The sequence below is a fragment of the Heterocephalus glaber genome, unplaced genomic scaffold, assembly GCF_053883595.1.
Source record: "Heterocephalus glaber isolate CG9 unplaced genomic scaffold, H.glaber_assembly_v1.0 deba00000546, whole genome shotgun sequence".
Lineage (NCBI taxonomy): Eukaryota > Metazoa > Chordata > Mammalia > Rodentia > Bathyergidae > Heterocephalus > Heterocephalus glaber.
Window position 1 is genome coordinate 39,153,552 of NW_028258147.1, and position 24,437 is coordinate 39,177,988.

At 35.8% G+C, this 24,437-nt stretch overlaps 2 protein-coding genes across 3 annotated transcripts in view; one reads left to right on the forward strand and one right to left on the reverse strand.

Annotated features, from left to right (window-relative positions):
• Idnk (IDNK gluconokinase) overlaps positions 1-17,634 on the forward strand; it is a 56,686-nt gene extending 39,052 nt beyond the window's left edge. Inside the window, exon 5 of the mRNA XM_087204757.1 lies at positions 15,980-17,634. Coding sequence (XP_087060883.1) covers positions 15,980-16,208 — 229 coding nt within the window. The 3' untranslated portion in view covers positions 16,209-17,634. The remainder of the gene's footprint in view (positions 1-15,979) is intronic.
• The window catches only part of LOC101715174 (ubiquilin-1), a 50,023-nt gene continuing 27,210 nt past the window's right edge, over positions 1,625-24,437 (reverse strand). Inside the window, exons 2-11 of one of the 2 annotated variants that reach the window (XM_004862431.4) lie at positions 23,864-24,015; positions 22,166-22,275; positions 18,703-18,965; positions 17,751-17,909; positions 17,348-17,582; positions 10,721-10,863; positions 7,631-7,714; positions 6,193-6,308; positions 5,812-5,980; positions 1,625-3,591 (exon numbers count right to left, since the gene is read on the reverse strand). In XM_004862431.4, coding sequence (XP_004862488.1) covers positions 3,439-3,591; positions 5,812-5,980; positions 6,193-6,308; positions 7,631-7,714; positions 10,721-10,863; positions 17,348-17,582; positions 17,751-17,909; positions 18,703-18,965; positions 22,166-22,275; positions 23,864-24,015 — 1,584 coding nt within the window. In that variant the 3' untranslated portion in view covers positions 1,625-3,438. The remainder of the gene's footprint in view (positions 3,592-5,811; positions 5,981-6,192; positions 6,309-7,630; positions 7,715-10,720; positions 10,864-17,347; positions 17,583-17,750; positions 17,910-18,702; positions 18,966-22,165; positions 22,276-23,863; positions 24,016-24,437) is intronic. The other variant, XM_004862432.4, reaches the window with a different exon arrangement.

The following is a 24,437-nucleotide window of genomic DNA, read 5'->3' on the forward strand; positions in this document are numbered from 1 at the left end:
ATGTTAACTTTCTGAGGCAATGGATGCCTATGAAAAAAGACAAGAGAAATTGAGAACTTGATGTTACTTAACTGTAAGACAATTTCAAAGGAGAAAAATGAAAGAAAATAAAGTGTAAGGTAAATGAGAAGAAACACAGCAACTGATGCTAAACGCTAAGTAATTCATAAATCAATCATGGGTTAGCAAATTTTATAAAGATTTTAAAACTGAACCCAGAAAGAATGGTAGACATTATATAAGCCAAAGAAAATATCTTAGTACCTATGTGCATGAGCATAGGGGAGATTTGCTAAGTATAGTTTCTCCTGCAGTTTGTTCACTGGATATGGCATTGCCTTGAAAATCAGTCAAGAAAAGCAGTGGTCCGGTAAGAGTAGAAAAAGCCTGGTTAAACAACAGACTTCTTCAAGGCAGGATCCTTAAGTATAGTATATAGTATTTTTCCACCTTAACCACATCACTTTTGGTTAAATAAGTTCATATAAATGTACGTGCACACACAGAGCCTAGCTTTACACTTGTTACTAACATATAAATCTTTATTAATTCTGTTGGATTTTGTCATGACTTGCCTCTCAAATTAACACAGTAATAATGTCTCTTCCAATGAAGACTTCTTGCATTACATACTTAAATCAAGCTTGAAATCCAAGATTCTTATTACACAAAGGCCAGCTGACATTTATCTGACTGCTCAGTATTTTCTATTGTTTAAGATACCAGAAACATGCTGCTTGGGAAATAAAATCCTTAAGTGTTATTTTCACCACTGCATTCTTTTTTCAACTTGTACTAAATAATGTGATATATGAGAGAACAATTCAAGCATTTTGAGTATCTTTTTAGAATTTCAAGTTTAGATGCTCACCTTACTATCAGATCCCTTCCAGATATGCCTAACATACCCTGAAAATATCATTAAGTTAAAAATGCATTTAATACATTTAACCTACTGAACACCATAGCTTATTAACACAGCGTACTTAGAGAACCAGTCTTTTTACCCTCATTTCTGCCTGGAGGTATGGCTTCACTACTGCCACCTCTCTCTCTAGCATCTCAAGAATATTGTACTACATAGTTCTAATTTGGGAAAAATATCAAAATTCAAAATCTGAAGTAAGGTTTCTACTGAATATGCACAGCTTTCATATCAGAAAGCCAAGAAACTGTAAGTAGGGGATCAACTGAATTTTGAACACCCTTAACAAATGTTTAGATGTAGGATAAACACATTAGAAACAAAAAAATTTTGTAAATGCCACTGCAGCAGTTCATAGGTAGAGACTGCCCAGTCTAGTATACTGTGGAGGCTTCACCACCATATTTAAAATAAAGAATATCATGATGCCTTGTTGAGAGTCACATAACTAGGATAAACAAAAAAAGCAGCAGAGCCTGGGTTACATCATTTCTCAGTGGGCTATCTTTTTAACATACCACAAAAGAGTATGTTACACACCCAACACTTTAATTGGGGAAGCTTAAAAAAAAATCACAAACAAATAATCTACGTTGTGATCAAGTCTAGGATAAATCAACTCTAATAGCCTTTAAAAGATATAGGTAAAGTAAATTGAAGTCTTTTTCTTTCTACAAAAGAGACAAGACAAAGCAAGTGTAAAAGCTAGAGATTTATTGTTACTTTGTGATTAATAAATCATCAAATTGGTTATGACACTGTCCCACACTGTATACTGCCATTCATCAGTACAAAAGTCTTTAAACCGGCTGAGGCGTAAGGCAGAAAGTGCAAAGCCACAGAACACACCCTCAGCAACATCCAGCCTTGCCTCCTCCATGACCTCTGGAGCACATCTGCCTCCTGGGGAAAGTATCCCAGCAGTGTGTGGACTTGTGGGCAATCTGGCCTCTTGAGCTTTATTAATAGCAAGCAACTTATAGAATTAATGGAATTCAACCTGTATTTTCCTTGATTTTATTGGTCTGAACTCATTTAGTTTACTTTAACATGGTAACTCCTGTAACTGTACACGAGAGAATATAATGACCTAAGAGAATACTGAACCAGCAGAGTCAGTCAAATATATTACTGACCCCAAAGTTATGTGTTAATTGGTCCTAAAGGAATGTACCACCCCAAGAGTTTGAGAGTTAGGCAAACAGAACTTCTTTGGGGAGGGAAGAAAAAGGCTGTAGAACAGCCAAATGTACTCAACATTGTTAAAACGGCTCTTTGTTTTTCACCCCGAATGACACTTCAATACTATACTAAATGCACAGAAATTCTAACAGAATCTTGGCTGCCAGTATTATTTAGTTTAGGCTGGACCAATCCAGGATCGAGTCCGTCTTGTCCCCCTCCCCCATTTCCCCTTCTCTGAAGCTCTGAAAAGCACAATATTTAACTATTTTTTAACAGAACTATCCAAATACTTCAGAAACATGTGGCTCACAAGTCATTTTAAATTCACGTACTGCCTGTGCATGAGAAAACTGATAAAACCCAAAAGATAGTTGTTTTTTATATGGTGATTAAAAGTAACTGAAACATTAACAATTTCAGTGAAAACAACATTTCAATTGCAAATCATAACGCCTCTTAAACTACATACGGGAGAAGCTGAAAGGTCCTAGGAAAACGCATTTTTTAGGTTACAAGCTATGGAGCTCCTACCATCTGAACAAGGATTAAGGTAATTTACAGTCCATCTGTGAATGCTGAGACAATGTTACATTATGCTGTCTGTACAATTACATGTCCCTAAACAGCCAACCAGATCAGCTTCTCTATTGTATTTATCTGGCACTCTGCTGGGTGCTGTTATCAAAGACGCTGTAAGATTCCACACAGGTAAGAAACACTAAGGTTTAGGAGTATTTCTTTGCCTTACTTCATTGGTTACAGGTGCTCTGTGCACATAACCTATCACATAGCACATTTCTAAAAATGTGGTCCCAAATAAGCATGTTGTACTGTATACAAATAAAGCAAAAGTTGTCCATAGTATAAATCTTACAGCATTTGTTGCAAAAATACATGCCAGAGTCACAATAAGCAATACTGTACCACAAATTATAGAGCCCAAATGATTTACTTCTTTTTAATGTTTTTATTCTACATAAATTACTACCATAGGCTAAGGTTTAAAAAGCAAACAAACTGGACAGATGTAGGACAAATCTGTTCACCCAGCTATAAGAGGTGATGCTTTTAAAAAATTACAATGAATGCAGAAGTGTTTGATGCATGCAGTAGCCTTAAATGAAAAGCATTGATTCCCACTGTTCCAAAAAAGAAAAACACAGAAAAACCCACACATCTTACTGCACTCCACCTTAAAATGCATCGTATTGGGCTTGTTTATAACAGCACAGAATTCCAAGAGTCAAAATGAAATAAAGCAGGTATTTTAAAGATTTAAGAGCCGTTATCAAAAATAAATTACATTTTTTCAAGATACAGAAATGCTGCTATGATGGCTGAGAGCCCAGTAACCTTTCAATGGCCGCATTGATGTCACCTCCTGTTGCTATCAGCGCTTGCAAGTTTGCTTCTCGGTTCAAAAATCCCATTGCACTGAGCTGTTCCAGTTGTTGCTGAAATCTGACTTCTGGATTCTGTAGCTGTTAAAATAAATAAATAAATTAATTAATTAATTAATTCTAAGGGAAAGCAGTCCATGTCATGCTTAAATTTTTAGAAAATTTAATTGTTTCTTAACATGCTGATACACTGAGCTTTAAAAGCAATGTTTCTCTTTTGAAACAAATCCCACATCTTTAAATTCCATTAATATTAGACTAGGGATATAGGTCAGGGGTAGAGGTCTTGACCAGCATGTACAAGCCCCTGGGTTCAATCCCTAGTATGCAAAAATAAGCAAGCAATTGTAGTCTACTTCACACCTGAACATCATGTAATTCTGTCTCAAAAAAAAAAGGCCAGTCAGTGGCAGGGTACATCTTCAGCATGCACAAGGACCTGGGTTCAATCATATATGCAAATAGTTTAGAATTAAGATGATTCATTCTATGTAACTACAGGGCTGCTGAGTAACTTTTCTATAAGCCAATGAATGTCCTTACGTATAAAAATCTAAAGCTCCAGTGAGGCTTAGAATGTGGATTCAACTTCTGTACTAACCATTTGATTCCAGTTTCAGGCTCACAAACTATATTGCTAGTTATGCATAATTCAGCTGAAACAAACAATCGTGGCCAACCTGGTAACAGATTTATAGTCGTTCAACTTACACAACAATTCTAATACCCAAATCTTTTAGTCTCTCTCAAAACACTCCTGCTTGCTTTGAAAACTCTTTATTCCATTGTTCTTACCATTTTCTCAGGCAGTTCTGCAAATCCTCTTGTGTACGTGTCTTTAGTTGCACTGTCATGGCTACCTTAATGTCCTGAATTGACTCAAAACATTTACCTTTCACAATCATTTTGATTTGGGGAAGGGCCAGAAGTCACATAATGCCAGATCCAGTTAGTAAGATGGATGAGGACACACCATGACACTTAACAAGCCTGTCTTCCCAATGAACAGCACTTGGCAACAACAATCACATTCCCTAAAGACACTCACAAGAGAGGACTTTCAGAACTGCTTCATAAAGTGGCAAGAATGATGGGATAAACGTGTTCAAAGTGAGGGGGAGTATTTCAAGGGGAGTTATGGCAACGTGTCTTTTACTATTAATTGTTTTTAGACATTCACCACATTTTTCTGATCATCTCTTGCACGCAATGTAATTTTACTCAGCCATAAAGGAGAATGAATTCACATCACGTGTAGAAAAATAGATGGCTCATGAGACCATAACATTTAGTGAAGTAAGTCATACACAGAAGGTTAAATATTGCATGGTTTCTGTAATATGAAAAATCCAAAATATAAATAAATTAAAGAATAAAATAAAGGAGAAGTGGCAGGAAAGCAGAACGCAGACTTTGGAGATGGGGAAGGAGATGAGGGAAAGAAAGAAGGGAAGAGAGAAGGTAAAACAAGGAAAGGGGATCAAAAATGATCAAAATATTTTAAAAAAATTTATATATATAAATATCCCAATTCCACAAAACAGAGGTAATTACTATGTATCGCAAACATATACCAATTTTGGTGGGGGGCAGGTAGAATTCAGCACCTAGTAGACAGACCTTAAAATATCTTTTCCATTAAGAAGTTTGGGGGCAACCTTAGGTTTGAACTGACAATCATCTTTGTCTAATGGTATTTCTTACTAAAGCCAATAACATTTACAGATACAAAAACATTATTAGGGATCTGCTTTTTTATTTTTTTGGTACCAGGGATCGAACTTGGGTCCTTGCGCTTGTGCAGCAGGTGGCAAAACCACTGAGCTAAATCCCCGGCCCCAGGATCTGCATTTTTAAGGTGTAGAAATGTAACAAAAGTTACCACAAGAGGTAGTATGATGGTGGGCAGCAGGGTGAATTTGTATTTTACTCTGAAAGAAATCCTAAGAATAGAGTACAACTATCCTGGAGGTACTGAGAATAATCAAGTTTCTATCTTTCCAAACAAACTTTTATATAACAAAATCTATTTCAATGATTTTCAGACAGGGAGTTTAAGAGTAATACATTTCTACAAGGCTACTTCTGAAAAAAATAAGATTACCCTGATAACAAGGTTTCCTTTAGTACCTAATAAAGCATCAAAGTTTAACAATTTCTGTAATGCTTGTTTTTAGATTCAACATCTTAAAATCATGCTCTTCATGAGCCTAAACACCAAAGGGCTAATACTTCTTTTTTCCTTTTGGAACTTTCTATTGTGAAGGTATGCAAAATTTTAACAGAAAAAAGAATTGTTACCTGAGGGTTTACTCCAGCAAGAGCCTGCAGCATTTGCTGAATGAACTGCTGGTGTCCAGGTTCAGTGGTCCCTGCTGTGGAGCTTGGGTTTTCACTAGGTGCAGCGTTAGACCCATTGGTTCCTGAAGAGCCTCCAGTATTTCCTAATGCCCCGAGGCCCGGAGTAAATCTAGGAAAACCACAAATACTGGAGAGGCCAGCCCTGACCAGACAGTACATCAAATTACATTTTAATATAGTAGGAATCCTTACAATAAGCATTTGTGACTTTGAAAACTCTAAAACTAATCGCAAAAAAAATTTAAAAAGCAGAATATTAAATTTCAATCTTCAGAGAAGTAACCATTATGCACTTTCATTATCTTCCCCAAATAAACTTACCCTGGGATAAGGCCAGGGGCTTCCGTTGCTAAAGTCTGTAAACCCTGCTGGATCTGTAACAAGGCCTGCATTGCTCTAGGGTTTGACATTGCTGACAGTGTATCAGGATTCTGCATCTAAGGAAGAAAGAAAACCAAAGGTTACAAAGGAAATAAAACCAATGAAGGTAAATTTTTACAACTCTTCTCTATGTTTTTGGAGAAAATCTAAAATCTTACTCCCAGACACCGGTACTCCATAATTTCTTTCCCAAAATAAACACGAGTCCTCCTCTTTCACAGCAAACCTGTGTAAATCATTGCTTGACCTCCTCCCAAGCCCATTATGAAATCCAGTTTCACAACAGAGAGCAATCGGGAGCTATGCTGGATGCCACAACTCTTTCCCTTCTCCAACAGAAGAAGAAAGTATTATTTCTAAGAGACAAACTCCAAATGTACGATTTGACCAACATGGTAATACGGTGAAAGCCGCATATTCCTCCTGACCAAGTGTTATCTGTTGCTGAAGTAACAATTTTAACAAAAAGGTAGACTAAAACAGTAAATCCACATTTGAAGTTAATACATGTATCCTCAGTTTAGCTTCACTACTTCCAAATATACACCACATGACTGACCAAAAAGATGGCTTACATCATTTACAGTAAGATCAAGGACACCAACTAACCTTGGATAATGGTTTACATGCCTGAGAATCATTTGCATAATATATAAAGCCTCAGCACTACCAGTTTCAAAACCACCAAGACTGACTTTTCTTTTATCTTCATAAATAATAAAATACCATAGTAATCTCAAGTACGTTTTTATACTGAAACTTTCTTATGACAATACCAACAAATTTAATCTCACTAATTCCAAATGTGAGGAAATGAGCTCTACCCCTTAGAAAATAGGCATTCTAATTTGGAAGAGCTTCCAGTGTTTCCTAATGCCCCCAGACCCAGAATAAATCTAAGAAAAGCACAAATACTAGGGGCCAGCCCTGACCAGATAGTACATCAAATTACATTTTAATATAGTAACATTAGAAAGTAACACTTAGAAAGAAACCAAATCTGTAAAATAAAATAGGGTAGCTCTTTCCTGTTACTCAAGATTAAAACCATAAAGTGTAACATGACACAAGAAAGCACTTCTAAGTTAGTAAAGTGAAAGGAAATGGTTTATGGTATTAACAAAGTATTCAAAAATCCCAAAAATCCTCAAAAGCAAAAATAAAAATCGTTCTTTCCTCAGAATTTGCTTAAGAAATATAAGCAAAAGATCAGCAGTGAAATGGGGCTTAGACAAGATCAAGGTGAATTCCTACAAACTGGGAGCAGTATCAATCTATTCTGTTTTGCTATCAGCCAGAGAAGAGAAGGAAAATGTTCATCATCAAACTATTTCAATCAAATCATTACCGAAGATAGCTAGCATCTTTTCTTACTCACTTGTTGGAGGAAAGTTGGGAGCTGTTGTCTCATTTGTTCTTGAAGCTGAGGATTTCCAGCAAATAGGGGATTATTCAGCATCATCTATGGGGCAAGTGTTCAAACAATTTTAACTGGAAATATCTGAAACAAGTAATGTATCTTGTTTAATATTCTATCTTCCCCCAAGTGCCCAAGCTGGCACTTAAAAGGAAGGAAGGTAGAACATAAATAAAAAAGAAGGGGAAATACTGTCCATAAGAGAGATTTGCAGAGGAAAAAAACCAAAAAACAAGGCATCTTGTCTCTCAGGGAAAATGGTGATTATGATAATGACATGCAATATCCTAAAAAGTAAAAATAATCATTTTTCTTTGGCTGTTCCTTGAGCAAGGGTGAATTTTTGCCTTTGAAAGAAAAATGGGAGTTAACTGGCTCTCATGCAAAAACTTTTTCTGCTACACTGACAGGATAAACATCAAAACATGAAACTATGTACATGGCTTGCTTACAAACCTCGACACCCAAGTGGCAAGCACAGAGAAAATCTAGATCTGGAATCACTGTTATCTACCTGCCTACTCCAAGACCAGCTAATATTAGGTCCAGAAAAATAACACCACAAAACAGTAACCAACTTGCCAGAGAAATGGAGCAGCTAGGTAAAAAATCAGCCAAAACATAGCACCAACTATCCTCTGGGAAAAGTTAAAATGTTTTAAGACCTGGAAGATGTAAATTCATTAGAGAACACCAAGATTAGCATCTGGATTTCACCTCACTACCACCAGAGATGAGAGAAGTGGCATATCGCCTAACCTTCAAACAGGTGTTAAGAATTTAAAAGTCAGGGCCAATGTTAACATGACGGTGGAATATCTGAAAATAAGATTACAATACACAATCAGCACAACCAGTAACTAATAAATTCTCATAGCTTCGAAAAAACTTGTATAGCATTCCCCCAAAGTAAAATGTCAACTAACAATGATTTACTAATAGCCTATTTACCTGTCCAAAGTCTGGGGTGGAAATGATCCTTGCCCTCCAGTAGTTAACCATATTTAAGAGCAATTACATATAAATGCTGAAAGAGAGATATCCCCCCTCCCTCCTTTAGTTCATCTGTTGTTGCAAGGCTGATTGGTTAGTTACTTTAAACCCAATAATCAATGCAAGAAGTTAGACAATGTTTTACTGATAAATGGTATTTATTTCAAGGTGATCAATAAGTTCACAGTAAATAATGCCTACTTGAAGACAACCTACTGCTTTAGTCAAGTACAGTATTTTTTACAAACATACTAATGAATTATCACATTTACTTTTCAATATGTTGTTTAAATTACCTTAGAAAAAACATGTCATCTTAAACTTTTTTCTCAAAAAAAAAAATCATTTCATTAGATAAGGATATTTCTCCTAACTTACCTGACTTCATGTCACAATCGATTAGTGTAAAAACCTCAGACAATATTTGAATATATAAAAATCAAAAGCAGAATAGAAAAACTATAAACTTTCATATTTTGGTAACTAAAGTACACTGTGACTATAATAAAAGAATCCACATCGAGCCTTCTTTGTCAATTTTATATTAGAAAAAAGCATGGGGAAGTGCTCAAGCCCTTTATAAACACAGAACTATCATATAGTACACAAAATTGGAAATGTACTTGCTTAAGTCACATTGCTTAAGCAAGATCACATCGAAGAATTATTAGTTGGCCAAATATATACTTGAAGACATACAAATAGGAACATTCTACATACATCATTTCCACATTTGTTGTAAACAAATGTGAACATTTTAGCTCTATTCACTATTAAAAATATCTCTGAGGGCTGGGGATTTAGCTCAGTGGTGCCGCCGGCTGCCTCCCAAGCACAAGGTCCCGAATTCAATCCCCAGTACCAAAAAAAAAAAAAAAAAAAATCTCTGAATACATTAAACTAGGCATTTAATAACAGTAACTCAGTCTGATAATTTTCATATTACTAAAATAAATCTTTCATAAATGTACCTTGTACCTACAATCTGCCAAATTTTAAATATAAAAATTTTCCTACAAACTTGTGAGACAGTATCTCCCTCAGTTCCCAGAGTGGCCTCAAACTTGCACTCCTCCTATGTCTGATTTAAGCAACTGAGATTAGAGGCATGTGCTACCACATCAGACCAGAAGCTATTTTTAATAAACGGTAAATATAAACTATAGATGACCATGGCTTATTTCACATTCCCCTGGTTTTCAAGACCACTGGTGCAGAATCACCAAGGGATTTGAGGCATCTAAATAAATAATTACCTAATGCAATTATATCAAAACCCTGTAAGGGTGGGGTTGAAGCATCACAATACTGTTTTCAAAGCTTCCCAAGTGATCGTGAATGATTCAGCCAGTGTTGAGAGTCATTAATTCTCTTACTTACGGTCTCTTCAGAAACAAGTAAGAAAGTTAATAAATTATTAAAAGACCAGTATACTAACTAGAGTGGGAGCATCTATATTGAAAAGAAAGACAACACTGTTCCCTCAACTTGCCCTTTGCTTTAATGAACAATTTCAGGCTGATTTATAGCTGCACTGTTTAGCATAATAGTCTGAGAAATCTAATTACATATGAGCATTTCCACTGTATGAATACTGTTCCTAGTCACTTTTATTTATTTATTTATTTTTGGTACCAGGGATCAAACCTGGGTCCTTGCACTTGCGCAGCAGGCGGCGAAACCACTGAGCTAAATCCCCGGCCCTGTTCTTAGTCACCTTTAGGATCCACATTTCACAGAAGAGTATATCTTCAAGACACTGAGCAATCTGAAACTTTTATACTCATCTCCTAACTCAGTATGCATAGATATAACATAAATCTGTATTACATTCTAGTCAATGAACAGCACATTGTCTAGTCAATGAATGATAAAAATGATTATATGTGACATATTACCACTGTCCAAAGAAACAAACTGTCCAAAACACTGGAGATGTAATTTACCTACATTTCTATGTGATAAGAACACACAACACAAATGTGCCAGAATCCATCACTGAATAGGTCATTACCTCAATTTACTCTGCAGTCCTTTCTAATGCAATTCCAAACTCACCTGTGCAGCAAGGTCAGGATTCTGGCTCAGGGACTGCATCATGCTTCTCATGTAGGGGGCAGACAACATGTTCTGCATAAGTTGTGGATTTTCAGTTATTTGTTGCAACAAGCTCTGCATTCCTGGTGTGTTGAACATACTAGCTGAAAGTTTGTTTTGGAAAAAAAAAGACATATTAAGGAATACATAAAAGTTAAAGCTTAAAATACAATATACACTGCATTTAAATTTTAGCAACTGTAGGTGAGTATAGTCAATAGATTCACTTCATGTGACTTCAATTACCCACACTGTGGTCCCAAAATATTAAAGATTCCAGAAATAACAATACATGAATTTTAAATTGCACACTGTCCTAAGCAGTATGACGCTCAGACTTCTTGCTCTGTGCCTGTTGTCCAGCACACCAACAGTGCATATTCTGCCCACCCATCTGTCACAAGCAGGGCTGGTCTTCCAGTAACCCTTAATTTCACTCAATAATACTCCAAAGCACAAGAGCTGTGTTGCTGGTAATTCAGAGACACCATGAGCTCTCCTAAGTAAAGAGGTAAAGGTTTATGACCAAAAAAATCATGATGAGGTTGCTAAGATCTACAGTAAGAAAAAAAAAAACAACACAACTTGTGTCTGTAAAACTGAAGAAAAAGAAGTTCACACTAGTTTTGGTGTTGCCTCTCAAACTGTTACAGCCACCGTTCATGAAAGTGCTTAGTTAAGATGGAAAGAAAAGGGGCCGGGGATTTAGCTCAGTGGTTCTGCCACCTGCCTCACAAGTGCAAGGTCCCGAGTTTGATCCCAGGTACTCCCCCCAAAAAAAAGATGGAAAGAAAAGATATTAAATTTGCGTATTTGTGTATGTGTGTATAACAAAAAATACAGTATAGTGGATCAGTACTCTGGTTTTAGGCATCTGCTAGGAGTACTGGAATGTATGCCAAGCAGGACTTCTCTGTACACATTATACATAAATTGAACTAAGAAAGAATCCTAAAACTGGGATATCTAAAAGCATATGCCAAGCATATGCCAGTAAAGAAGGACTTATGAGTTTAAAATTCTGGTTACATTTACAGTAAAATCACATCTAGTGGCAGGACTAGGTTCTAAAGTCAATGTAAGGCAAAAATTAAGATACAGTAAAATTATTGTTGAAAAATACCATAAAGAAGTCTGAGGGGCTGGGGATTTAGCTCAGTGGCACAGCACCTGCCTTGCAAGTGCAAGGTCCTGAGTTTGATCCCCATTACCAAAAACAAATAAAAAAATAAAAAGTCTGAGTCAACTTTTCTTCCAGGCTTGAAAAAGATCATTCTCAATGAGAATCACATTCAGCACTCATTTTGGTCACACTTAAGAATGAAGGAAACTTTTGCACCTGGGACTGGAACAGATGCAAAGCCTCCACCCTCATTTTCTAGGAGTCCTGGGACATTTCACTGAGTGAAACAGCAGGCTTCTTTAACATTTAAGAGACCTCAGAGGATAGTAACTAAGAGTGGCACCTGAAGCCAGATTATCTGGTTCAAACCCAGCCTAACTATGGCACCTTGGGAAAGTTACTCAGCTTCACAATTCATTTCTCCATCTGTAAAATGGAGAAAATATCACTATTTGATAGGGTGAGGTGGTTGTGACCCCTAAATTAGTTAATATGCAAATGCTTAATATTATTCTCATTTTTCTTCTTTGCAGAGAGCTATAGCTACATTTACATGTATTCAATGTGATGACTCAACAATTTAGATAAATCTTGTCTGGAACCTATTTAACTTATACCCAGATTTTCAATTATTGACTAGATATACTCAAACTCAAATACATCCTAAAACTTATGCTAACTGAAGTCATTAGCTTTTTCATTTCCCTTTTTTCTTCCATCTAATGTACTTTTATCAGGCTTAAAACATTTGACACTTCCCATTTATCTTTTAAAAAGTTAATTATAATTCTGTTATCATTTTTTCCTATTTTCTCAAGTTGGAAATTTCATTTTAGTTTTATTCCACACAGCAGTGTTCAAGAATATTGTAAAACAGATTTGCAAATTACAGCAGGGCAGACCTAATCCACAACCTGTTTTTGTAGTAAATAATTGTACATTTTTAAGTGGCTTAGGAAAAAAAAAAATCTAATGAAGATAAATATTTTGTGAAATCTACCAAGTATCTGGAACTCAAATTGCAGTGTCTATAAATACCATTTTATTAGGGCAGTCGTTCAGACTTATTTATTGTCCATGGTGCATTTGTACTACAGAAGGAGAGCTGCAAGCACACGTAACAGATTGTGGCACAATCACTGTTTCACACTGCTGCTTAGTGTACCATAAATCAGTGACTCGGTTATAACTCATGTCACATAAAACCGCTGTAGCATCCTGTTCTTTTAATTACCAGTGAATACCAATCATGTTAGAAAAAGAAAAAAGAGGAAAATGGACTACAAATGTCTTGTTTTCAAGGCACAGTAGGTTAAATTTGCCAAATGAGATAGAAAAACACTGTGTCCTTACTTATAAGAAAGCAATGATCAGAAAAATTATAAAATTAAAATGAAGTATCTCACTGCAGCTAAATTTCTTTGCAAAAGTAAAAACTGAAAATAAGGATGCAACCAAAGTTTCCAAGTGCCCTGTTAGCCAATCAAGGCAAGTCATCAGCAGCCAAATAAATGTTCGAACTTTTGAGAATAGTTCCGATCTCCACCCCAAGAATTAAAGGTATTAGGCACAACACCAATACTCAATTTAAAAACACTGCAAATGATTTTAAAGGTATTCCTTGTTTAATGACTCAGCAAATGTTACTTTCAATTTGAAGATTGATCTACAATGCAATGGCATGCTAAATGCAAAAGCATCTAACAGAATTCTATAAATGCCTTCCAAAATGATGAATATAAATGCTATTAAAGCCATATACTTTGGAAATGAGGTCATACCTCAAAGGACACAGAAGTCTAATCATGTCAGTACTAACAGATGAACATTTGCAAAATTTTAATACAGGACACTGTGGGGCCCAATTAAACAAAATCTTATTCCCTGAAGGTCCATTCTTCTCATTACTAGGTGTTTTTGAGGAAAATACTTGATTACTGCTATAGTATAATGTCACCATTAAAAAATGTGGAAATTTGCTTCCTTGTGATAGAACAGTTCCAATTTTGCCTGTTGGCACAACCTTTAAAACATCTACCCATTCCTGCTCTAAGATTTCCTTACTTTCAAGATTAAGTGCTGACAAGGAAAAGAGGAGTCAGGAATTTCATCTTCACATGCATTTGTGTGCATATATGTATTATGTGCCAAACTTCAAAGAGTTGAGTAAGAATCTTAGTACTGTATAAATATGTTGACAATTTCGCAGAATATGTTCATTTTTGCTATTTCTTGATTCCTCTGATGGAAACATTATCAAGTTAAAAATCTCAGTAACAAGTTGTACAATTTTTTGTTAGGCAAAAGTTGCTATTTATCAACAACCACGTTATTAAGAAAAAACCCAACAGTCTATTAATCAGGATAACAGTTAAAATCTCTGCTCTATCTGTTCTATAATTTTTAAAGAGGGAACAATGCATCTCTCCCAAAGGACTGAATCAAATCTATAAGTAGAACAAAGGACATTTTTTTCTTGACTTATAAATGGTACTACAGGAGCCTAGCATGGTGGTGCAGGCCTGTAATTCCAGCACTTGGGAGGCTGAGGCTGAGGGATGACCATCTCAAAACTGACACAGTCTGAAACCTTGTCTCAAAAAAAGGGAATAAACCTGTATTACATCCAGAAACGTCAAGTGACACTGTGTTCTATAAAAGAGTATATACACCACTAGGATCATCAGTTACTCTCCCCATTCTGATTCTTCATTCAGCAATGAAGTTTTTAAAGTTCCTCACCCATAATACCTGCCATCTTTCCACCTACTCTGCCAAGATTCAGGCATTTCCTAAAACATACTCAAGCCCTCTCACTTTAGGGAAAATGTGCCCATGTTTCCAGTTCATCTTTCTTACATGCTAAGGATAAGGACTTTCTTACATGTTAGGACTACTATGGTTAGGATGAGTGTCTGCCAAGGCCCACGTGGGCAGGCACGGTCCCCACACCCTGGAATACTGGGTGGTGGTGGAACCTTTGGGAGGCAAGGCTCAGGGTTAGATCACTAGAATGTTCCCTAGAAGGAGAAAGTGGTCCCCGTTTTTTCTTTCACTTCCCAGCCCTAGAGGAGCTGATTGGCTTCTTTCACTGCAACCTGCCGCCACAATGTTCTACCTTCCTGAAAGCAGTGGAGACAAGCAACCATGGACTAAAACCTCTGAAATCATGAGGCAAAATAACCCTTTCCTCTCTTCAAGCTGATTTATCTTGAGTATGTGTTACAGCTGCAGAAAATTAACATGAGGACTAAAATTGTCACACTAATGATCTTGGACCTAATTCATGGATAAAATTAGGCATCTAATTTTTTAACTATGAATAGTTGGAAAAGACACCATAGTGGGGCACAGTGGTGCACAACTACAATCCCAGCACTTGGGAGACTAAGGCCAGCCTGAGTTACGTAGTTGGACCCTGTCTCCAAAAAAAAAAAAAAAAAATCCATTTACTAGGTGTTGTTCAGAGAAAAGTGGACAGAAATAAACTTCTTACAATTTGTACATCATAATCTCTGGGCACATTACACAAACAGATCTTAAAAACCCTGCTACAAAATACTCTACTCCACAAGATCTGAGCTTAAACACCTGGAAATCTGATTTTTAACGAGCCTCATCTAGAAAATGAAACCAGACTAAATCCAGGGAACATGGATGTGTTCTATCCTGCATACAGCTTACTGCTGCTGAACGAAGTCCATCACCGACTCTAACACTCTCTTATGAGCATTTAAAAACACAAAACTGTCCCTGGAAATCTTCAGTAACATTTTCCACTATCATGCCCACAGGTGAATTTTTTTTGAACATATTTAAAGATATCTTTAGAAAACAAAAACTCTGCTTATGACTGGATCCAAGCATAGGAACCCATCTGGACTACTGGATGTCGGGCTCTGAGGACCTTCCCAAAGACACCAGAAGCAATCACAGAGGAAATAAACTAGGCTCACTGAGAAACAACCAGAAGTTATTCTATATAAATCCATACCCGAGCCCAGACTTTCAGGAAAAAAAAAAAAAAAAAAGGCCTCAGACATAGACATACATCTAAATAGAATCAATGTAATACAATCTTGTCTTTCCTTTCACAGAGTATACTGCAGGTTTGGTTTAAATGCACAGAGCAAAACTGAAGAAGCACAACACAAACATATTCAACAAGAAGCCCAACAAAACTTATCTACGGATGAAGTCAAGACCAGTCTCTTCCAGAGCAACATGGACGTAACACCCATATCCCCTACCTGTACCTATACTGGAGCTAGTTTATACAGATCATCTGACAGCCTCGTTCCAACTCAGCAGATGTCCCAATTTTAAGGTCTCCAGACACCATACTGTCAGTCACAAAATGGTCCATTTTGTCTCCTCCAAGATATAACTATATACTGTGTTTACTCCATTTTGGAATGCCAAGATTTTTCTTCTATTCATCTCTACAGTACAGTGAAGCTGGGCAAGAAAGGTCACATATATTATAATGATTCCCCTACAAGACCAATACAGATCAAACTAGAGATACACAAACATAGATGGATTTCAAAAACAGACTAAAAGAAAATGAGATGCGTAAAAGAAAATAAGACCCACCCCACCAAAAAAGCTATATACTGTATCAATTCCACTTGTATGAATTCCTAGAACAAGGAAAACTGATTTGTAATGGCTGTTCACATGGCAGAACTGAAGAGCAAGCAACACAAAAACAAATTTATTGGGCTGACAAAAATGTTTCATGTCTTAATTAGTGTGCCAGTAACCTGGGTATATAAAGTCATGGAAATGTCCAAAACTGGATATCAAATTTGCATCATATTTTATATAAATTACATCTCAATCAAAATATTTCTAACAGAGTTAGTAAGGGCAGTTCTCTCTTCACCTTCCTCCCTTTTTCTTTGATGGCTGCCTTATTTTTCAATTCTTTTGGTCACATCCTCAGCCATCATTTTACATGCCCTGGGGGTTACCTGAACAACCCATACTCAAGCTCCCTCCAGTAGTTCTGGGTTCTCCAATTATGTTCTATAAATGCTAACTAGGTATAATCCATTACTTTAAAAATTTTACATTATTCCTTTGCTCAAAATCTGTGAATAAGTTCTCAACATTTAATGTATAGAATGTATAACATGGTGACTATACTAAATACCTGAAAATTGCTAACAGACTACTGTCCTCACTCAAGAAAATAATAAATATATGAAGTGACATGCATGTTAATCAGCTTGATTTAATCATTCTACAATTTACACATGTCAAAATATCATGTTGTACGCTGTTAAGTATATAATTTTATCCTCCCTCTCAAAATAATATCCCACAAAACTTGCAACATCGAAAGTTACCTCACAAAAGGTATATATTATATACTCACAGAAAAGCACAAAGAACAATATGGTAATATTTTCATTATTAAGTTAGGATAATGAAAAAATCATGAATTATTACATACATACCTCCTACTCCAGGCACCAAATTTGGCCCAGTAGTACTCTGCCCAGCTGTGCCACTGGTAGCACTATCAGCAGTGCCACTCATAGTGTTGGTGGTGCCACTAGAGGCTGAAGAACTCTGGGAAGTCTGTGGAGCCCATGGGTTGGGTAGTGGATCTCTATTTTCTGTCCGAGAAGGCTGACTACCTTCACCTGAAGATGTATTGCTCACTAAGGAAGCAAATGGATTACCACCAAACTGTAATAAAAGACACAAAAATCTTAAATAAAATCTTGTATTTAATAACAAATATTGAACTATTTTCTAATGCAATCACAGTCCCTATAAAAGTACCCCTCAATCACAAACATCATATGTGTTAGATAGTGCTACTCCCAGGGCCTGACCCTGGAGGCAGTGGGTCACCTGCTCTTGCGCAGCACTCAGCATTGGCTCCTGAATATCCGTGTACATGCGCCGTAAAGCATTGTATCCCCCTGGGATACTTTCTAGGTTGCTCAAGGCTCGGTCCTGGTTTCGCATCATTTCCTGCATCATTGCTGGATTCCTGGCAAGTTCCAATGTCTAAGAAAAAGATTTCCAGTTTAATAAAAAGCACTGAAATGCACATGATTTCTCTAGCTATTAAATACTGTTAAAAGTTTATGACCAGCCCATGTTTTGGACTAGCAGACTCCTGCACTGAGGCCCAGCACACTAGACCAAATCAGAATGGAGTTGCTTATGTTAAGTGCTACAAGATCAAACTAAACTTTGAAAAAGTTAGTTTAAAAAACAAACAGGAGATTCCAGTTAACCTGAGTCAGCATAGTAACCCTATTGGGAAAGTAATTTGTAACAACCAATCTGCTTCTTTGTTCCCTGTTTCTACTTTCTTCAACCCTTTTCAGTCTCCTAAAAGCAAAATTCCTTTATACTCAGTGCATGAGAACACTCAAATTTTATAGAATGTAGTGTCATCTGATTCTAGAATCATAAATAAAAGCTACTAGAGCTTTAAAACAAAATTTTTATATTCAAATCAGAAAATCATTTTAAATAGTTCCTGGTGGATTTTAGCTCAAAAAACAAACAAACATTCAAATTATATATGAAGAAGGAAGCACTTGGTTATAAGTTTATTGCCTATCTCCAGAACTGGACTTGTTTCTTATACCTTCAAATAAACTATTTAAAATTAACTTTCAAATGTAGCAGAAAATCCAGAGTTCAAATAATCTAAATTTAATACTTTGTTGAGTTTTCCTAAACTAGGATTAAGATTTCTTTTTAGTTTGACAGTATATATGAGGTCATCTCTAGAATGTGGAAAATTAATATACAACTTTTTAGCTAAATGAATGAATTTTCTACATACTTGTCTCATTATATCTGGATTATTCAGCATATGACTAATTTCTGGGTTTCTCTGTATCAACTGCTGCATCTGTGGATTAGCCATAATTAACTGCCTCATCAGGTCAGGATTTGAGAGCATGCTCTGGACGAAGGGATTTTCCATAATCTGGACCATCATTTCAGGGTTGGACAAAAGTTGTCGCTGCATTTGGCTCTGCAGTTCAGAGAAGTTGGTGGTATTCAACCCCAAGCTACTCAGACCTGCAAGCCCTCCAAGGCCACCTAAGAGGATAAGGAGAGAAAAAAACATAAACTGAGCCACAAACTTTATCATCACAACTGGGCTAAAAGATGAAGATGCAAAATTATCAACTGACTCAATACACCACTAAAAGAAACCATTTTAAAACAAAAGTAGAATTTCTACTACTTACACATTTAATTCCTAAAACTGAAATTAGCCAAGTGATAAAATATAAGTGATAAAACCCAAAAAATATTTTCATGTGTGTAGTATAATACCAAACAGGTGATCAATGCATATGGTAAATGTTTAAATTTTAATTTATTACAGTAAAAGACACCTTTCCATTCATGCTCCTCAAAATCCTCCCCATAGCTTTAAACACACTTATCCCATCATTCTTGCACTTTTCTTGATGCAGTTCTGGAAGTTCTCTTTCCTAAGTATCTTTACAAGGTGTGATCAAAAACACTGTAAATGCTGCCGTCAAATGCCATCCAATGGAAAGGCAGGCTTGTAAAAACATTACAATGTGTCCTCATCACCTTATTCACTCAATCTCACATCATAATTTCTGGCACTTCCCCAAAGCCAAGATGATTATATAAGGTACAGACTGGGGATATAGCTCAGCGGTACAGTTCTTGACCACCATTTGCACTGGACTACATTTCTAATAATCTTTTTCCACAATACTAGTTTAAGTTTAGCAAGTAGAATTCACCTACAAAATCTGGTTAGAACAGAGCTCCTGCTATCAAGGAGAGAGAAAGCAGGGGAATACTGTGGCAACAGGTAGCTCTTGGAAGGCATTAAATCAGAGAAAAACCTAACATATTTAAGAGAATGATTAGATGCTTACTGGAAAATGTTTACTCTGTGAAATTATATAACAAAACAAACGCATTAATTCCTCACTTAATGAGCACTTCCTATGTATGCTAGGAACTGTACTACATGTTGGGAATAAGAGGAAAAATAGACAAGGGGGAAAAAGCCAACATGAATATGAGTAAGTACTTCAACATTCACAAAAGTTATTACAATAATATAGTACCTAACTGGACTGGCTGCTTTCCAAAGAAGTGATACTAATGAATTTGAAAAATAAGTTGGCAAGGAGAAGTGATGAAGGCTGGAGGCATTTAATACAAAGTACAATGAATGCAATATACAAAAAAATCAGCAATAAATATACTAATGCATTCTTGAAATCAACAAAAATTCAGTATGACCAATACGGCAAGGAGCAGTGCTCACAAATATCACAGCCTTGTATTTCTTTTGCACTTGGGACAGGCTCATATGACAAGTTATGGCCAAAGGACTGCAGGAAATGATGTGTGGCACTTCTGGCTAAAGCAACGCCAAGCTAGCTTGAAATTCTTCAGCTGTTTCTTCCACCACGTTCCAAGTGCTATAGCCATAAGATAGAAAAATTTCATGAGCCTGAGTCTCTGAAAGACTACATGGATGGGGGCCTCACGGACAATTTAAAAAAATAAATAAAAATGTGTTGCATGCAAGAAAGCTTTGTGGCAAGAAATGAAGCTTTGTTGCAGTAAGCCATAGTACTCAGGGTCATCTCTTATCACACCATGATTTAAATAACTGCTGAAATGGAAGACTGAGGATGGACACAAGGGAAAATCTTTCAAGAGACTTGAAAGAGCCATGCATGGCACTGTATGCCTGTAATACAAGGTATTCAGGGGGCTGAAGCAGAAAGATCCCAAGTTCAAGGGTAGCCTTGGCAACTTAGTGACATCCTGTCTCAAAATAAAAAATACAAAAGGCTAGGAATGTATGTAGCTTAGAGTAAAGTGCCCGAGGATAAACTGAGACTGGAGGGACATACTTCAAAGGTTTTAAGAATAATCATTTGAGCTATTTTTGTAATAGCACTGTGGAAACAGAGAAAACATGACACATGAAAAAAGTTCAGAGCCTGCATCAATGAAGTGACAAAGAGGAATAACAACATGAGGTGGGACAGAGAAGAGGTTATGGACCAAGAGACTGGTGGGGCAATGTAGCCATCTGTGGAACAAGATGCTAAATTTTTGTATTTGTTTTCAGAGGAGACACAGGCTAAATGAGTTACTTAGAGAATATAAGGTAATATCGAAAAGGAAGAAATACAAGGCATGGAGACAGAAATTAGGGGTAGGAATCAGAGTGCAAATGAAGAGATGAGGGAGCGGTATAGTCTCAGACCAATTAATTAAAAGCTTCTCTATCCCTCAAAATTTTTGCCTATAAAATGAAGAGGGGAGAAATTTACCAACAATACCTTTTATAGGTATGAACACTAAACAGTTTCTTCCTAATCTTTCTACATTGTTCATGTTAATAATTTTGCCATTTAAAACTATTTGCCTCAACAAAAGATACATTTAGCATAACATCCTTAAAAAAAAAGAGCACCAAACATTTAAAGGGGGAAAAAAAAGCAAATGTGAATATTCTAATACATGCAATATTCTAAAATTGTTCCAATATGTATCTTAATACAAATGAACTACTAAAATAAACCTATGGAAAGGATAAAAGTTATGATCCTTGATATGTAAAAATTGTGAATATAAAAAACACCATTTCAATGAACGACATAGTAGTCATATAACTTAAGAATTGAAAGAGGCATTAAGCTATTCATCTATCTAGTTCACTTTAGTTAGCTTCTGAATATTTTTCCTCAAAATCTCTCACAGAATTTCAACATATAAAACTGATACAAGTGGTTTTGGCTAATGCAGAAAAATCCTTAAAACACTGTGCTTGCTCTTAGGACACAGCCCTTCCATGTGTTCTGGACAGTTAGAGAAGTCACTAATGGAGTCTAATATCCATATTTTATAAATGAGACAATTATTATTCACTTGATCGGTTTATGATCACCTATTACCTCAGATACAATTCCTCAGATGCAAATTATGTAGTGGACAGATCATATAAATATATAATATATATAATTGTATTATATTATATATTTTGTTAAAGTGTCACTAATTGACCACTGATTAAATGCAAACATAAGCTATAATAACATAATGCAAGCATACCTGTACTGTCAACTACTTTCTTAATGCCTACAATTACAAAAATTATAGAAGGGTTTTTAAATTGTTGTTAAAAGGACTTAATGTTTTGTTCTATCATTTCATCTAAAACCACCATGGGGGGGGGAGTAGTTGTTTGCTTTTTCATCACTATAAAAATAATTAAAGACACATACCTAATCCAAAGGGATTGTTAGTAGCAGATGTAGAGTTACTATTTGGAGCTGATGAAGTGGTAACATTGCCCCCAGGGCTATTTGTCTGCTGAGCTGAATGATCTTGAGATCTAGGGAAAGTAATTAAATTACAATGTAAGGAGTGGAGCTAATTATTTCTAAAAGAACCTCTGAAATCCCAATACCTAGAAACAAAGGGTAAGTTCCCAGACCAGCTCAAATGATCATAAAGTAAATACCTTGAAGCAAGTAAGCAACTAGGAACAAAAAGCAGGAATATGGTAAAACCATATAAAATTCAAAATATACTGCAATTGCACACATAAATTTTTGTTTTCAAATTGACTGATTATATATGAAAGAAAAGTAAGTCACCTTAGAGAAGACAATCAATGAGGAGTCATACTCAAATAAACTAGACTATATACAACTTTTAAACTATCCTAGTTCTATAGAACTTAGTTCTAAGTCTAATTTTACTTAGATCCTTCAAATTGTTAAAAAAACAGATTTTATCAGAAGAAAACTGAGAAATCAATACAAGTAATAACCAGTTATTACTTAATATTTTAAAGTAAGAAAATAGACTAAATTTATAAGACAACCCTTTCATCTTACACCAGTTAGAGTTCCGAATCTCACAGCTTCCTTCAGTCTAAGGTGTTCAACTTTCATTTTAACATCTAGGCCATCAGGATCTTACAACCACTTAACAGTCAAGCATTAACTGTAATGCCCACACATGTGTGCTCTCAGGGATTCCCTTCAGCAGCGGGACGAAGTACATGGCTGTACCATGTATGTTGAGTTTAACAACCAAGTGTCCTCTGCAGAACTACACCATTAACTGGTACTGAAAGAAATTCTGATGCATACAGAAAAATTACAGGAACAGAACAGGAAGAATAAATGTATTAGTAAAGCAAACATTTGCTGCTGAGGGAACATCAGCATAAAATCTTGAATAGGTGCCAATGCCTTGGAAGAAAATCCTGAAGAAAAGATTATACCTCTCTCTTAAGAAATGTTCCACCACCAATGTTCTCGACAGACTAGTTTGATAGTGTATGGAAAAATATGGACACTGATGACTAGGTCTAAAGGCTCAAAAGAATCAGATCCAATGTAGTTTTAGGAAAGCTTCACCCAATTTATTTCATTTACATTTTCATTGAATGTATACACAAGAGTGAAATAACATTGCATACCCAAATAAGTTTAAAGGGGCTCTTATACAAAGAATAAAATAAAATTTTAAGTAACAATAATACAGCAGTTTAATTAAGAGTACACTTTCTCAATGAAACACAAAATAAAGGTTTCTTTTAATAATTGAGGGTGCCTTAGATTTAAATGAAATATAGCTGACTTATAGTTTGCTAAGGAGCACTCAAGATCTTGTGTAAGAATTTCCCTAAAGAAAAATAGCAAAAAATAGATTAATTTGCTTGTTCTGCTTTTTAAATAATTTAGATACAATGACTAAACACTGCTGAACCTAATAAAATATTAAGTGGTCACCTAACATATAACCCACTGTGTTTTTTTTCAAAAACACTGTTATCAACAGCAATAAAGGAATTTTAGCTGTTTAGATATTAATGCCAGGGAAAACCCTTTAAAGCCACAGCTGGTTCTTTTAAAAAGAAATATAAATACTAACTACAGTTTAAAGCTATAGGACTTCTGAAACCATACCTGTTTTGCGTTTTGATAACCAGGTGAACAGTGAGTCCATCATGAATCCCATGCTGACTCAAAGTATCTTGATCTTTTAAAATTTTCCCAGCAAATATCAATACAAGTTGATCAGTATGTGATTTGAAGCGTTTAGAGATTTCTTCTTTGAACTAAAAAATAAATACGTATTACAGATGTTTTTATAGCACCATCCAGGTTAGTTTCCAAAAGTATCTCAAAGCTGCCCAGCTACACATATTACAACTCAAACAATCTAAGGGTGCATCTTTTCAGTGTCAGTGTCTTGATTTTAATGAGTAATTTAACTTCATCTATGGTAATAGTGAAAGGTTTTATTGCGGGTGTATAGATTCTATATTCAAACCCCTACTAAGATCTAACAGTTAACTGCTTCAACATATCTTTATTCTTTCTAAGTCAATGGAAGTAAATTTAATTCAAGCCACAAATTAGCTCTTAGGGTTTACATTAACCTGATCCTCTGATTTCTGTCTCTAGTCCTTTTCCTTTATTCTAGTAGCATATACAGTTCAACCAACCTCAAAGTTTTTAGCCTATTATACTATTATTT